The 13,489-nt window shown below is 51.9% G+C and overlaps 5 protein-coding genes across 5 annotated transcripts; 3 read left to right on the top strand and 2 right to left on the bottom strand.

Annotated features, from left to right (window-relative positions):
* Positions 1-471: 471 nt before the first annotated feature.
* Positions 472-1,707, bottom strand: rpn8 (proteasome regulatory particle lid subunit RPN8; the record flags this gene model as incomplete). Its single annotated transcript, XM_053099774.1, has 3 exons — positions 472-1,095; positions 1,191-1,462; positions 1,524-1,707. 3 exons carry the CDS (start codon positions 1,705-1,707, stop codon positions 472-474), a joined length of 1,080 nt encoding a protein of 359 aa, XP_052956509.1.
* Positions 1,708-2,533: 826 nt separating this feature from the next.
* adk1 (adenylate kinase ADK1) lies at positions 2,534-3,656 on the top strand (the record flags this gene model as incomplete). The annotated part of the gene is made up of 4 exons (XM_053099773.1): positions 2,534-2,693; positions 2,815-2,867; positions 2,993-3,147; positions 3,251-3,656. The coding sequence occupies 4 exons, from the start codon at positions 2,534-2,536 to the stop codon at positions 3,654-3,656; spliced, it is 774 nt and encodes a 257-aa protein (XP_052956508.1).
* Positions 3,657-3,992: 336 nt separating this feature from the next.
* KD926_006764 (oxidoreductase domain protein) lies at positions 3,993-8,194 on the bottom strand (the record flags this gene model as incomplete). Its single annotated transcript, XM_053099772.1, has 7 exons — positions 3,993-4,567; positions 4,650-5,211; positions 6,011-6,379; positions 6,446-6,641; positions 6,707-7,419; positions 7,479-7,931; positions 8,030-8,194. 7 exons carry the CDS (start codon positions 8,192-8,194, stop codon positions 3,993-3,995), a joined length of 3,033 nt encoding a protein of 1,010 aa, XP_052956507.1.
* A 967-nt stretch (positions 8,195-9,161) lies between these two features.
* KD926_006763 (uncharacterized protein) lies at positions 9,162-9,644 on the top strand (the record flags this gene model as incomplete). The annotated part of the gene is made up of 4 exons (XM_053099771.1): positions 9,162-9,290; positions 9,349-9,373; positions 9,434-9,488; positions 9,539-9,644. The coding sequence occupies 4 exons, from the start codon at positions 9,162-9,164 to the stop codon at positions 9,642-9,644; spliced, it is 315 nt and encodes a 104-aa protein (XP_052956506.1).
* Positions 9,645-10,349: 705 nt separating this feature from the next.
* KD926_006762 (putative microtubule binding protein HOOK3) lies at positions 10,350-13,105 on the top strand (the record flags this gene model as incomplete). The annotated part of the gene is made up of 7 exons (XM_053099770.1): positions 10,350-11,728; positions 11,782-11,842; positions 11,899-11,975; positions 12,023-12,135; positions 12,192-12,586; positions 12,727-12,822; positions 12,920-13,105. 7 exons carry the CDS (start codon positions 10,350-10,352, stop codon positions 13,103-13,105), a joined length of 2,307 nt encoding a protein of 768 aa, XP_052956505.1.
* Between the last annotated feature and the right edge of the window lie 384 nt (positions 13,106-13,489).

The following is a 13,489-nucleotide window of genomic DNA, read 5'->3' as shown; positions in this document are numbered from 1 at the left end:
AAGTCTGGGGCAAGAATACCCGGAAGGGTTCGGTAAACATTGGACAGCAAACGGAAGACTGGCGCTTTGTTACGCCCGAAAGAAACCAGCGCTCAATCGGCTTCATGTGCAGATTGAGCTTGAGGAATTCGCCCACTATAGATGTGACGCATCTACATCTACGAGGCTATAGGGTAAACGAATGTTTGGGCGCCCTCTTCTCTTGGGGGGATCCTAATTACGCGTGGTTCATACTCCTCGCGACGTCAGAACATATAGACCACCAACGGCAAGGCCAAAATCAACCCAACGGGACCGAGGACAGCTACTGCTGCTGCTGATGCTGCTTGCTGCCTTGAAGGATCATGGAAAGATATCAAATTGCAGACTCGCAACTTAATCGAGAAACAAGATTACTATAGTGTACATCTCAATGCGGAGACTGAATTGGCCTAGAAGATCATATCACATTGCTACCTCCAAAAGGTCCATTTAGTCGGCCCTCGGGCTCTTCTTCTTCGACTTGTCCTTGGACCCATCCTGGTCCTCCTTCTGCTCCCCGTTCACAGCGCCACTGGCCTTCTTGGCGGCCTCCTTCTCAGTTTTGGCCGAGTTGGCCTCTTGCTCCCTCTTCAGTTCGTTTTCCTCCTGCTGTTGTCGGTTCTGGATCTTATTGTCGATCAAATCGTGGAAAGCGGTGATGGCGCGGATTAAGCTGCTCAGATAGATGGCCATCAATTGATCGTTGGTCTTGATGCTCATCGCGCGGGCCAGTTCACTGTTGTCCGTCGGCTGCTCCGACCCGCTAAGGCGCTGGGTTGCTGGCGGGGTGGACAGGTTGGGCAGTAGGTTGAAAACGTCCTGGAGATTGCCCAGAATGGCGTGGTTGACCGGTAGCTCGTGGTCCAACACCTTCTGCAGATACTGGCCAATATCCCGGAGGCGTAGATGCAGACCCTGCAGCGATTGAAGTTGTGACGTAATGCGTGTCGACAGAGTGCCGACGGCAACATCTCTGATATCCCGGAGCAGATGCTCAACACCAATCTCCTCCGCTTCTTCAGCTTCGATTATGGACGGAGTGTGGACAAAGGTCTTGGAGGTGGTAGTGCCGTCCTACGTAGACAATCGCATCAGTTCAATGGTCCACATATTTGCACCGGTCAGGAAGGGGCGAACTATCGCCAAAGAAGGGAAGGGGAAGAACGTACATCCTTGATCTCATCCACGGCGAAATAGGCATCGGTGGGTACTCCGACTTCCTTGGGTTGGACATCAACGATCACCAGTAACGGGTTCGGGGTGTAGCGCTTGAAAAGCTCGTTGATTTCGAGATCGGAGGCGCGCAGCTTGGGACCCGAATGATACCACCCGATGAGCTTCTCGCGGGCGTTGATTTTCTTGAACATGTCTCTCATCGACTCGACAAAGTTGTGGTCTAAGAACCACACCGAGGGGTCTTTCTCATCTTCCTCGAAGGGAACTAAGTCACGGATGCGTCAGCACTTCGATCACAGTAGACCAGGGCCGTAGAGAAGACAAACCAGCGAAGCTGTTTGATACCCGAACAGTTTGGCCTGTGTTCTCTCCAAGCAGCACACCCACCACACGCTTTCGGGTTCCCTTGGCCGAGCGTCCGTAATGATCTGCGACCGAAAGAAGAACCAGGGGGGCAACGGTGACGGTCCGCTGGACGAGGGAGAGTGTGTCCGCCGTGGTAGCAGGCATGGCGGGAACGGTAAGATGGAGAACGGGCGAGAAGATGTTAAATGGATGGCAGATAGGAAGAGGATGAAAGAAAAGACGAAGGACAAAGCCAATAGGTGGAAGGGACAAGGCCAACCAACGGGCAACGATGATGGATGATTAGGATAGTGATGATGACGATGGAGGTCGCGAGACGCTTCGCTGCCGGTGCTTGGGGGGAGCTCTCGATGCTTGCGCCACAGTACCCATATGTGGCTGGAGGGCCACCAGCCACGACTTATGTTTCTGCCTGAGGCATGAATACAGAACACGTGTCCTCGATCTTTACAACGTTAATACCAGGGCTACAGGTACATCACACTGCCTTACAGTCGGTACAATACCGTACAGTATGGATCTCTGTTCGGAAATCATGCCGGCACTCAGTCGGCTCTCTTTGTTTGATCAACCTATACTTCTATAAGAGCAAAAAGGATGCTCTGCTCTTTACTCGCGAATGTGCCTCTGCGCGATGAGTAACTACCGGCATCTTGATCCAGCAATAGATTTCATCCCCTCTCTCTCCACCCTCTACCGCAAAACGAGTAAAGACCTCGAATCCAGATGCAGATATCCCGGCTTTGGGAACGGATCGTCGCGGGCTGCGAACCTCGGAGACGCGGGTGCAATACTCCGCTCCGGTCGACCTTCTTTTCACCCCAACACGCAGATTCCGTCCCTTCTTCCATTTCCCCGTCGTTGCGCCCATCCTGATATCTTCCTCCCTCCCTCCCTCTCCTCCCCATCCCGCTCCTGATCTGCTTCGGACTGCTGTCCTTCTTTTCTCCTTCCTCATCAATCTATCGCAATGGCTCCCATTACGGAAGAGGTCGTCACCGGCCTGAAGGACACTATCGGCAAGCTTGAGGCCCGGATCGAAGACTTGGAAGGCCGTCTCACCAATGGCGACAAGCCCAAGTCTATCGCAGAGCACATGCGCATCATCTTGATGGGACCTCCTGGTGCAGGTACGAAATTCGCGAAATAAGAATGAATGAATGATGAAAAGCCGATCGTCGTGATCCTCCATCCCGACGGCTAGCTTTCTGGTCACCCGAGTATGGTTTTCTGACCGACTCTTGAATTTAGGCAAGGGTACCCAGGCTCCTCGTCTCAAGGAGAAGTACTGCGTGTGTCACTTGGTACGTGAAAACCTTTCTGTTCTCTTGCCTTGAATTTCTTTTACGCATTGAAGCCCGTTCCCCTTCTGAGATTTCATTCCATGGTATGTATTAACGACTGACGATTGTGTGCTCAATGCGAACAGGCTACCGGAGATATGCTGCGATCCCAGGTCGCCAAGAAGACTGATCTGGGCAAGGAGGCCAAGAAGATCATGGATCAGGGTGGTCTGGTCAGCGACGAGATCATGGTCAACATGATCAAGAGCGAGCTGGACAACAACACCGAGTGCAAGAACGGGTTCGTCTTACTTCCCTCGTTATCTGTTCTCTTTTTATCGCCGATTGTTTCCCTTGTGTTGGCAGGACTGGTCTAGAAAGCTCACACAACAATGTCTCTACAGTTTCATTCTCGACGGTTTCCCTCGTACCGTTGCTCAGGCCGAGCGCCTGGATGATATGCTGGCTGTCCGCCAGCAGAAGCTCCAGCACGCCGTGGAGCTCCAGATTGACGATGCTCTACTGGTTGCCCGTATCACCGGTCGTCTGGTCCACCCTGCGTCCGGCCGATCATACCACAAGATCTTCAACCCCCCTAAGGATGAAATGAAGGATGATGTCACCGGCGAACCTCTGATCCAGCGGTCCGATGACAACGCCGATACGCTGAAGAAGCGTCTCGGCACGTACCACTCCCAAACGACCCCCGTTGTCGACTACTACAAGAAGACCGGAATCTGGCGGGGTATCGACGCCAGCCAAGAGCCCGGTCAGGTCTGGAAGAGCCTCTTGGGTGTTTTCCGCCAGTAGATTCTAACCGGATCCTTGTGGAACGAGTGCAACAGTGAGTGTGGTGTATTATAGCTGTACGTCCTTATTTTCTGGGCCCTTGGCAAGATAATACAAGCAGAACCAGCACTTATCTTTTGGGAGGTGAAGTTGACAGCATGGACTGTCAGCTCTCTGGGTTACAGAACAAGAGATCTTTTCTTTTCGTTTCTTTTTGATGAACTAAATTTGTTTTGCGGATGTCCAACCATAGGCATCATATGGCGGCAACCTCGGCGCTATGTATAGTAGGTAATTGTTCCAAAATTTCAAAAATGCCTTGGCAGTAGACGATTTGGCTGTGCTATTTACCCGTTTCTACAACTGCGTAGGGTAGACCGTAGACTCAATCTTCTCCGGATAAACCAATCCGCCCTGGCGTCGGATTTCATCCATGGTTTCCATAATGACAATGCTTTCCTCCAAGGGCAGAGTCTCACTCTCCAGCTTACCATCCCGCAGACAACGCGCCACCTCGTCGGCTTCCCAGAACATACCATGGCCATCCCCGGGGAACGAGAACTCGACCTCCTGGATCTCGCCTTCACCCTTCTTGGGGATGAGGCGGTACCGCGAGGGCCGGAACGCGGGTCCGTCGACCTGAATCTCGCCTTTGGTTCCCTGGATGCGGATGGCGGGACGGGCGGAATTCTGCTCGTCGGGGTCGGTAGAGAGTCGGAGGTGCGTCATGGCCACGGCCTGCGATTGGCCTGGGTGCGGAAGGTTGGACGGCGTGGTGGTCGGGAAGCTAAGGAGCATGGTGGTGGCTTCGTCGGCCCCGGTGAGGTGGTATGGGGTCATGTGTGCCGAGATAGCAGAGGGGGGTTTCCGCTGGTCACGGGGAAGTGTGTGATAGAGCGTCTGGAAGACCCAGGTCAAGGAGTAGATGCCAACTGCAGGTGTCTTGAATTAGTATATCCCCGCACAACCAATGTACTCATAGCGAGTAAGATGAAGAGGGAGAAAGGAACGAACGGTCCAGCAAACACCCTCCGGCCAGATCCTTGTTAACCATGCGATGTTGCGTCCCCCACTTCTCCTCGACATTGTCACCGAAGCTGTTGTCGGCCATGACGCGGAGCACCTCTCCAATGGCGCCCTTCTGGATCAACTCGCGCACCTGGATGCTCAGCGGGAAGTACCGAGTCCAGACGGCTTCCATCAGGAACAGCTTCTTCTTCTGGGCCGTCTCGACTAGGATCTTGGCCTGAGCCGCGTTGACGGTAAAGGCCTTCTCGCACAAAACATGCTTGCCGGCCTCCAGCACTTGCATGACATTCTGGAAGTGGTGAGAATGCGGCGTTGCGACGTACACCACGTCCACATTGCTGTCGGCTACGAGTTCCGCGTAGGATCCATAGGCCGCACAGGAAGCCGGGATGCCTGTATCGGAGAGAAACTTCTCGGCGCGAGACCGGGAGGAGGAGGAAGCAACGGCGACCACGGTGTGCGAAACATCGGAGGCGCCGCGGACGTTGGGGTCCCTCAAGAGGTCTTTCACAAAGGCTGAATTTGCGGGATCAATTAGCGGGACTGGCTGGAACGAGTAGGTGAGAGGATGTATATTATATTGACGTACTAGTGGCGATTCCGCCCGTGGCTATGCAATGTCAATAAAGAAGAAACGATTAGCTTGACAGGTCCAATTTTATCAAGTTTTTGGGAGTGTCGTCTCACCCATGATGCCCCATCGAACATTGTGCGGACCCATGGTAGAGGTGCGTGTTTAAATAGAGAAGTGGATGTCAACGAGGTATATACGATGTGATAACCGGATAATGAGGAGTCCTCGATGGGTAGAAACTAGAAAGCAAAGAAGAAGAAGAATTGGAGATGGGAGGCGGGGAAGAAAATTTAGTATCTGTCAAGTCGGAGGCGAAGCGATGCTACAGTCGCACTGGATTGTTTGTACCCCGGAGACTCGCCGAGGCGGGGTTTCCGCGCCCACTTCCGCCGACGTCATATTCGACTCTTCGTTATATACATCCATCCATCCGCCCAAATACAAATGCTCTGAACGCCTCCGGGACAGGAAATGCATTCCCTATGCAGAACAATCACCGGCTATTTAAAATGCGAGAGTATTATCCTCCTTCCCATCCCTCCCTAACACACATATCTTGGCTTGCAAAATACGAGAGATATAATAACAATCGGAAATATACTGGAGACCTCCCGGTCTTTCTCTGTTCAAGATTGTGTCTTGTCCTTCCCAGTGAGGCCTCATGACATCGGCTCCGTCTTGACACGAACATTGTGACCCGGAGAGTCCGATTCCTGAAGCGAGCGAGGTCAGCAGATTACGTCTATATTAGCTGCGAATGGGGCGTACTCACCTCAACCTTGCGCTTGCCCAGGACGGAGTCCGGCGTTCCCGTACGTCCTGACGGCGTGCCTCGGCGCATGGGCGCCGGTCCGTCTTTGGTGACTTCGGCATAGCAGCTGGCATGATAGACGCGGTTACCGACCTTGACCGCATCCTGCCATATCCAGTCTTGGACGTCTTCGGACCAAGTCGACTCGAATTTCTCTTGACATATGGGACAAGGGGTGTTTCGCAAAGTGGCATCGTTGGGGGCTCGAATCCACGGCTTTGGAGGGCCCTTTTTAGCAGCACCGCTGTCCCCTGCAGTTGCGCCTTCACCGGCGGCCTCTGGGTCGACAAGGTCTTGATCATCTCCCGCCTCCCGGGATTTTATCCAATCCTGTTTAGCGTTAGTTCTACAATTTTATGTACTCCAAGGAAAGGGAATTGCGCGTGTCTAACTTACCCTTTCGTCGACGTACCAACTGCGGTTCTGAGCCCGCTTGGCGGCATCTGCCATGCGTTGGTTGGTTCGAAAATGCCAGTCTAAATGACGCGCCTTCTTTTCTTTTCCTTCTTCCGTGGTGAGAAATCGGCGACCACAAGTTCCGCATCGATTTAATCTTGATTCGTAAAGGCTAGCGATTAAAGCGGTGCGGGGTCTGCTGACCAAGGTTAGACTGAACTCTTTCATTCTGCTAAAAAATGACAGTGCGGGGTCACCTACATCTTAATGGACGCAGTGTTCATTTGAACATTTACCTGAATCTCTGAAACGTTCATCGACGAGGGGTTGGTGACCGGGGGAGTGTATCGCATCTGACCGGGCACAATAAGCGGAAAGGCTGGGGCACCGCCCGAAGGAGGAGCCGTAGGAGCCGGTGAACCAGCAGCAGGGGGCAGCAGGCCCCGGGCCCTAAGAGCGGCGATGAGTGGATTATCGGGGCCTGGGTTGACAGCGGGTTGAGGCGTGCTGCTATTTGTGGGCATCTGTGGCAAGATACTGGCAGCTGGAGGTGGCGGCGTTGGTTGCTGGCGCGCAGCGGTAGACTTGATCAACTCGGCAAGGGTTCCCGGGTTAAGAAGTTGTTGCAAAGACTGGGACAGCGTTTGGGTCGGTGGAGTAGCCATGGTAGGGGTTGAGACGGCTGGGATACTCGGGAGGAGGTTCTGAGGCGTTGGTATAGCAGGCTTGGGTGCAAGCGTTGAGACCTGATGGCGGACAAGCCTTAGCTGATCTTGGGTCAGCTCTTGGCGCTGCAATATCCCCTGGAGGTCCAGCAGGGCCTTTAGCCGTTGCTGCACGGACGTATCTAGAGGATTGTTGGCAAAGTCGCTCCGGGCTGCCGTGATCAACGTTTCGATATCCTGGTTTAAGGCCGAGAGGTCGACGGTTTGGTGCTGTTGAGACTGAGGAGTCGGAGTCGAGCGCGGGTCCGCCTGTTGGTGGTGTTAGATATCGACCTGCTCCCAGCAGCATGAGAGTCTTATGCACCTACTGATTGAAGTCCGTGGCCAGTGCCATTTCTCTGGTATGGTAAGGGCGGGGTGGAATTGGCAGAAGACGGATGTCGCGCCATATTTTGAGAGGGCGTCGGGCTGTTGGTCCAGCCTGGAGGAGTCGCGACTCGACCGCGGCCTAGTATTTCTTGCTGGCTCCGGGCCTGCTGTTGCTGAAGGGCAGCAGTTCTAGCCTTGATCAGGGCACTTTCGATGCCTCGAGTGGTTTCCGGAGGAAACACAGGTCTTGTGTCCAAGGAACCCGGCACCGGCTCTTTCCAGGTCTTGAGCATCTCGTCCAGTTTCCGGCGAGTTTGGGAGTCGACCAAGGTGTAGGCATTCATGAAGGTCTGATACAAATTGCGACCTAGGAAAAGAGTGTAGGGTGTCCCTACATTCTTCGCTATTGAGTCGACTACATACAAGGCAGACAACTTTTGGGCCGGCGGTGTCTACAGAGCGCAGATTAGAAGTTGATCGTCCAAAGGGGCTACAGACGGCCATGCGTCTCGCAAGAATACAACAACAAAGCAGACATTGGTGGACCTACTGTTCGAATATGGTTCTCCAACACGCGCGAGATGGCCATGGCGTGTTCCGTGTTCTCTTTGGCGATGACGGTCAGATTGCCGATCTGGTACTTGTCGTTGGTGATTAGATCTTCCAAGGAGTTCTTGTAATCCTCGGCAACCTCATCGGAGGCCAATCCAGACATGTTGGTCGGGTATACCGAGTGAATAGGGGGAAAGGAGTAGGGGAGGCAAGAGGTAAGAGCAACAACGCAAGAGGGTGCTAAGGATGGGGTTGTCGGCCCTTATTGAGGATATTTTTAAAGCCGTTTCTCTTTTCTTCTTCCTTATTTCTCGTTGTTTTTGCTTTGGCTTTTGCTTTTTGTTCTTCCCCTCTTGTTTCTTTTTCTTTTTTTTTTCCCTCTCTCTGTTCTTTCTTTTCCCAATTTCTTTGTTTAGTCTTGTTTTCTTCTGGTCTGCCCGTCTGTTTTTCTTTCTCCCTGTTCCTGATTCTGTAAAATGTATCGGAGTTATCTTATTCTCCCCTCCTGGTAGATTCCAAGAACACTGGTCTCCTGAAAAAGCAAGAGATGGAAAGAAGAGTCGGAACTTGTAAAATGCTTGCTAGCTATCTTTCGTCGGACTTTCTGAGACAACAACACCTAGTCAGACGCCAGTCCTCCTAAGACCCAACAATTGCCACCGCGACAGTTTTCACCAACGGCCCTGTATATGATAAGATCTACTTCCTCCTAAGAAATATCCCGCGCCGATTGACCCTTCCAGTAGATAACAACCAGCCAAAAAAACAAAAGGTACCTCCTACCGGTAGGCCGTAAGAAAACTCTCGGGGGAAACGCTTGTGGGGGAGGCGGAGGGGGGTCACGAGAATGGTGACGAGAAGAAGAGGTGAGGTTGGCAACGAAGAGTCGGGAAGTAGTCGGTCGGTCGCAGGTGGTGAAGAGTAGCAGTCAAAGAAAGAAGGCGCCAGAGAAAAGAAACGGGGAAGGCGTGACCGGTGCTGACTCAGCACCCGGTCGGCGTGACGTTACATTCCTCAAAGGGAAGGCAGGTGATCTCCGGAAGGGAGAAGGCGAGACGGAGAGTCTCTCAACTCCCCGGTTGTCTTGTTATCATATCGATTCATCTCACTAGCATCTACATTCCATCACCATGAAGCTGCTGTCTACCATCATGTTGGGCTGTCTTCCCGTCGCCCTGGCCAAATCTATTGTCGTCACCTTCCCCAAGGATACCCCGGACTCGGTGGTGAAAGATGCGAGGCAGGCCATCATTGATGCGGTACGTTGTATCATCTCCTTGGCCCCAGCGGAATCATTTATCTGACAGCTCATTTCAGAATGGTGAAATTACCCATGATTACCGTAAGTACTCTTCCCTCTCAAGTCAGTGGATATACGGATGTATAGCTAACTTCGTCCTAGAATTGATCAAGTGTGTATATACCCACCCCTTCCTTGTGTCCTTCTCGCATCCTCGGTATAGAATTGATCCCTTGGCAATTCATTCTAACCTTCTTTTCTCGATAGGGGGTTCGCCGCCACAGCCCCAGACGAGGCGATCCAGCAGCTCTCAACTGAATCCTCAGGGTATCACCCGACCATCGAGGATGACACGATCGTGTCGACTCAGTGAGCGAAGGAACCCACCGGAGCCCATTACCTGCCTTGTCATGACTTGTTTCTCGGGCTGGCCTCGGGGTTTATCATCATGCGTCAGAATGGATGGAAGTTATTTGCAGAATGACTACCGGGAACGCGTTGGGAATGATGGGGCATCGCCCGCATGCATGAAATAATGACTGTTATATTAATGAGTATTGTCTTGTCAATGAATTTGGTTCTGTTTGTCCCCTCTAGTTTCCCTCCCTTTGGCGGGTGTGTTGGCTAGTGACCGAGCGCCTAGGATGCCTTCCCTCGGACATTTAAAGGGCAATGGCCCTCTTGTAGCTCATAGAACACGATAACAAAGCGGTAGACATTTGAATATGAATAATATTGGTTGGCAAGCTCGGCGGATGGTGGTCGGACCAAAAAAAAGGCGAAGAGTGGATTGGAATTAGCTTGGAGCCGGGCCTTCTCCGTACTTTTAAAACTAGCTCTATTTATATGCGCGCGGTAAACGTGGATCTCGCTTGGGAACCCCCCTCCCCGAAGGTCGCCAACAAGCCAACAACCATTGCTAACGAGATCTAGTCGGTTTGATCCTCGATAGACTACGCGTCCAGGGAAATGCAATTCTGTTCGCCTTTCCGACATTAACTTCGCACTCCTCCCCTCCTTTCATCGTCAGCATTCCTGAGACCGACCGTTTCCCCCCGTACCTCCGACTCCTCCCACTATGGCCTCTGAGCATACGGTCACGCAGGCCCTACTGGAATGGATCAATAGTTTCGCTTTGGGAAAAACCATTAGGACTACGGATGAATTGACCGACGGTTCCATCATCTGGGAGGTCTTGCAGGATATCGACCCTCAGTACTTTCTCGATGAACTCCCTGAGCGCAACCCGCCCGATCATTGGCTGTCCAAATTACAGAACCTGAAGCATGTCCACAAGCTCGTGGTGAACTACATTCGCCAGCAGCCTGACGGCTGTCCCTCCGGTCTCGATCTCGCGCCCAACCTGGAAGTGGTCGCCGAAAAAAGCTCCCTGAAGGACACCAACAAGCTCCTGAAACTCATCCTCATCGCGGCCATCCGATCGCCCAACGCGACGACCTACGTGGAGACTCTTCAGAGCTTGAGTACCCCTGCCCAAGAAACCCTGAAGAACATCTTTGAAGAGGCGGAGAACGGACAACATGAACCCGATGACACCGCGGACGACACAAAGGAGGAATCCACCAAGCGCGAGCATCCCGTTGATTTGGAACTACAGTTCGAAGAACGAGTGGGAAAGGTGCTGGCAGAGAATGATCGTCTGACCCATGAGAAGAAGGAACTGGAGAAAGCGTTGGAAGACCTGCACAACCGTCTAGCTCGGCTCCAGGAAAACAATGACACGCTTCAAACTCGCCTCGCATCCACCGAGGATCGGCTTGGGAATCTGAAATCGGGCAAGGGCGATCTAGGATTCAACGCGAAAGCTCTCGAAAGCAGAGCTCGCCAGCAGGAGGACATTATCGCTTCGCAAGAAACCAGGCTGTCGGCCGCCCAGGATGAGAACGACAGTCTTCGGATGACCGTGGAGTCTTTGCGCGTCAAGAATGAAAGGTACCAGCGGCTCCAAGACGACTACGACGTGCTCAAAACGGAGCGAGACCAGCTGGCTCGGAAAGCCAACGCGGCTGAGAAATATCGTTCCAAACTGCAGGCCAGCCAGGATTTTGAGAAGGAAAACCAGGCCCTGAAAGCTCAGATTAAGGACATACAGCAGCAATTGAAGGACTCCGATGCGCAGCAAAGGTGGAACTCGGAGCGCGAAGTTGAACTTGAGGAGTATCGCAGGGTTCTGCCGCGCATCGAACAGGAGTGCGGCGACGTGCAGAGCATGAAAAAACAACTCGAGTTCAACAACCATGCCCTCAAGGAACGTCTTGACAGTGCCGAAGAACAGCGCGAGAGAGACGATTCGCTGATTAGCGAGTTGCGAGAACGAATCCGAGAGCTCGAAGGTCCTCCTGGGAGCCCGTCTATTACACCAGGCAGTGAGACGCCAAAACTGCAAGGAACCTTACAGAAGGATTTCGATGATATCGGAGTCAAGGAGTCTCAATTGTAGGTTTACCACATATCAACGTTGGCCGGGATGAACTAATATGTTACGTCAGGAAATCCGAGAACGAGGAACTGAAGAAGGAGGTCGAGACGCTGCGGGGATCGTCAGCTCCTGTATGAACTTCCGAGAAGGCAAGAATGTTAGCTGTAAGACTGACGATGAGACACAGATCGATTCCCAGACTGAGGGCTTCTCCGAGGCTTTCAACGAGACGCTTCAACGTGCTCGTGACAACTCCACTCAAGGGTATAACAGTCACAAACTTCGTGTCTTCAAGCTAATACGGATCCCAGGGATGAGTATTGGAAACTCTACGATCAGTTCACCACCACCCTCAAAAAGCTGGCGGCGGCCCAGGATGCTCTCGATGGCACCAGGCGGGCACTTAATGATGCCCAAGCTACGGGTGAGTATATATCTTACGAAGTTAACACCCGGGAGCGCTCGCTTATTGTCTTTCAGCTGAATTTACCGGCCAAGAGAAAGAGGATATGATAAACAGCCTACGAGAGAAGGATTCAGCGGAGCTGGCCCAGATGCGAAATGACTGGGATGAAAAAAGCCAGAAGGTTCACTCCCTTCAGGCAGAGATCGATTCAAGTCTAACATTGGTGAACCAAACTTGCACCGAACGCGATGAATTACGAGCAGTGCTCGACGACCGGCAAGCCATGATCGCCGAGAGTCGCGTGGAAGACCATGAGACCATGGAAGAAATGAAAGCGCTGCTAGCAGAAATCGCAGGGCAAGATAGCGGCGATGCCTCAGAGGCTTCTCAAAAGTCGGGCGTGGAGCTCACGAAGCAAGTAGTTGAATTGATTGAGAAGAACCTGGAAAGGCTAGCCAAACGCGCAGAGGTTAGTGCCAATTCCCTTTTCAACCCCAAGTCCCGCTTGTGTCTTCAAGCCTTACCACCTGGTGGTACCTCATCGGTGGTTGCAGGCGATTCCAGTCATTTTCTGTGACCCCCAAAACTAACTTCAAGATCCAATTGCAGTACATCCACAATCAAAATGAGCACATCAAATTCCTTCAAGAACGACTCAAACATTTTGAGGAGGGTAGCGATAATGGAATAAGCAGAGAGCGCGAGGTAAGCCACTTGTGTCTGTTATCATAACAAATCTTTTGATAATAATACCCACTCCCATTCTATGTTTATCGATTCTAATGGACTTTATTTCATGCAGCTCGAACTCCAGAAGATCATTGATGCACAAGCTCGGGAGCTCACTCTGATGAGCTCTTCCTGGTACGAGATCCAAAGCCGACTGCAGAGCAATGGTACTATCTCGAGATATCGACATGGAAATAGTTTGGCCGACGCACAGAAAGGCTGGCTAGCAAGGCAACGAAGTGTGGTGGCGGGTCGATAAGGTGAAGATTCAGTCGGTTGAAGTTGGGAAGCTCTCATCTTCTTTTTATCTTTTTTCTGAGGGATCACGCCTTATCTCTATGGTCTCTCTTCACTCTGTTTATACCTTCCTGGTCTGGTCCTTGTCTGTTTATCCCCACCCTAGATTGTATTGTCACGCTATGTCGAGTTTTGTACATATATATCTTTTCCCCCACATATTTTTTGCATTCAAAGCATATAATTGCTTAGAGATTAGTTTATTATTTTTGATTATTATTCCAAAAACCTTGACTTGTAAATAACGGATTTAGCCCGTTATCAGAGGGCGTGTCTATTCAAATATAATTTATCACATGAAAGACTATAACAGGGGAATCAAAACTAGTCCAATTATACAGATTAT

This window comes from Aspergillus affinis (assembly GCF_023601865.1).
Source record: "Aspergillus affinis strain CMG 70 chromosome Unknown NODE_37_length_269496_cov_86_605002, whole genome shotgun sequence".
NCBI lineage: Eukaryota > Fungi > Ascomycota > Eurotiomycetes > Eurotiales > Aspergillaceae > Aspergillus > Aspergillus affinis.
This window is presented reverse-complemented; position numbering and strand designations above follow the sequence as displayed.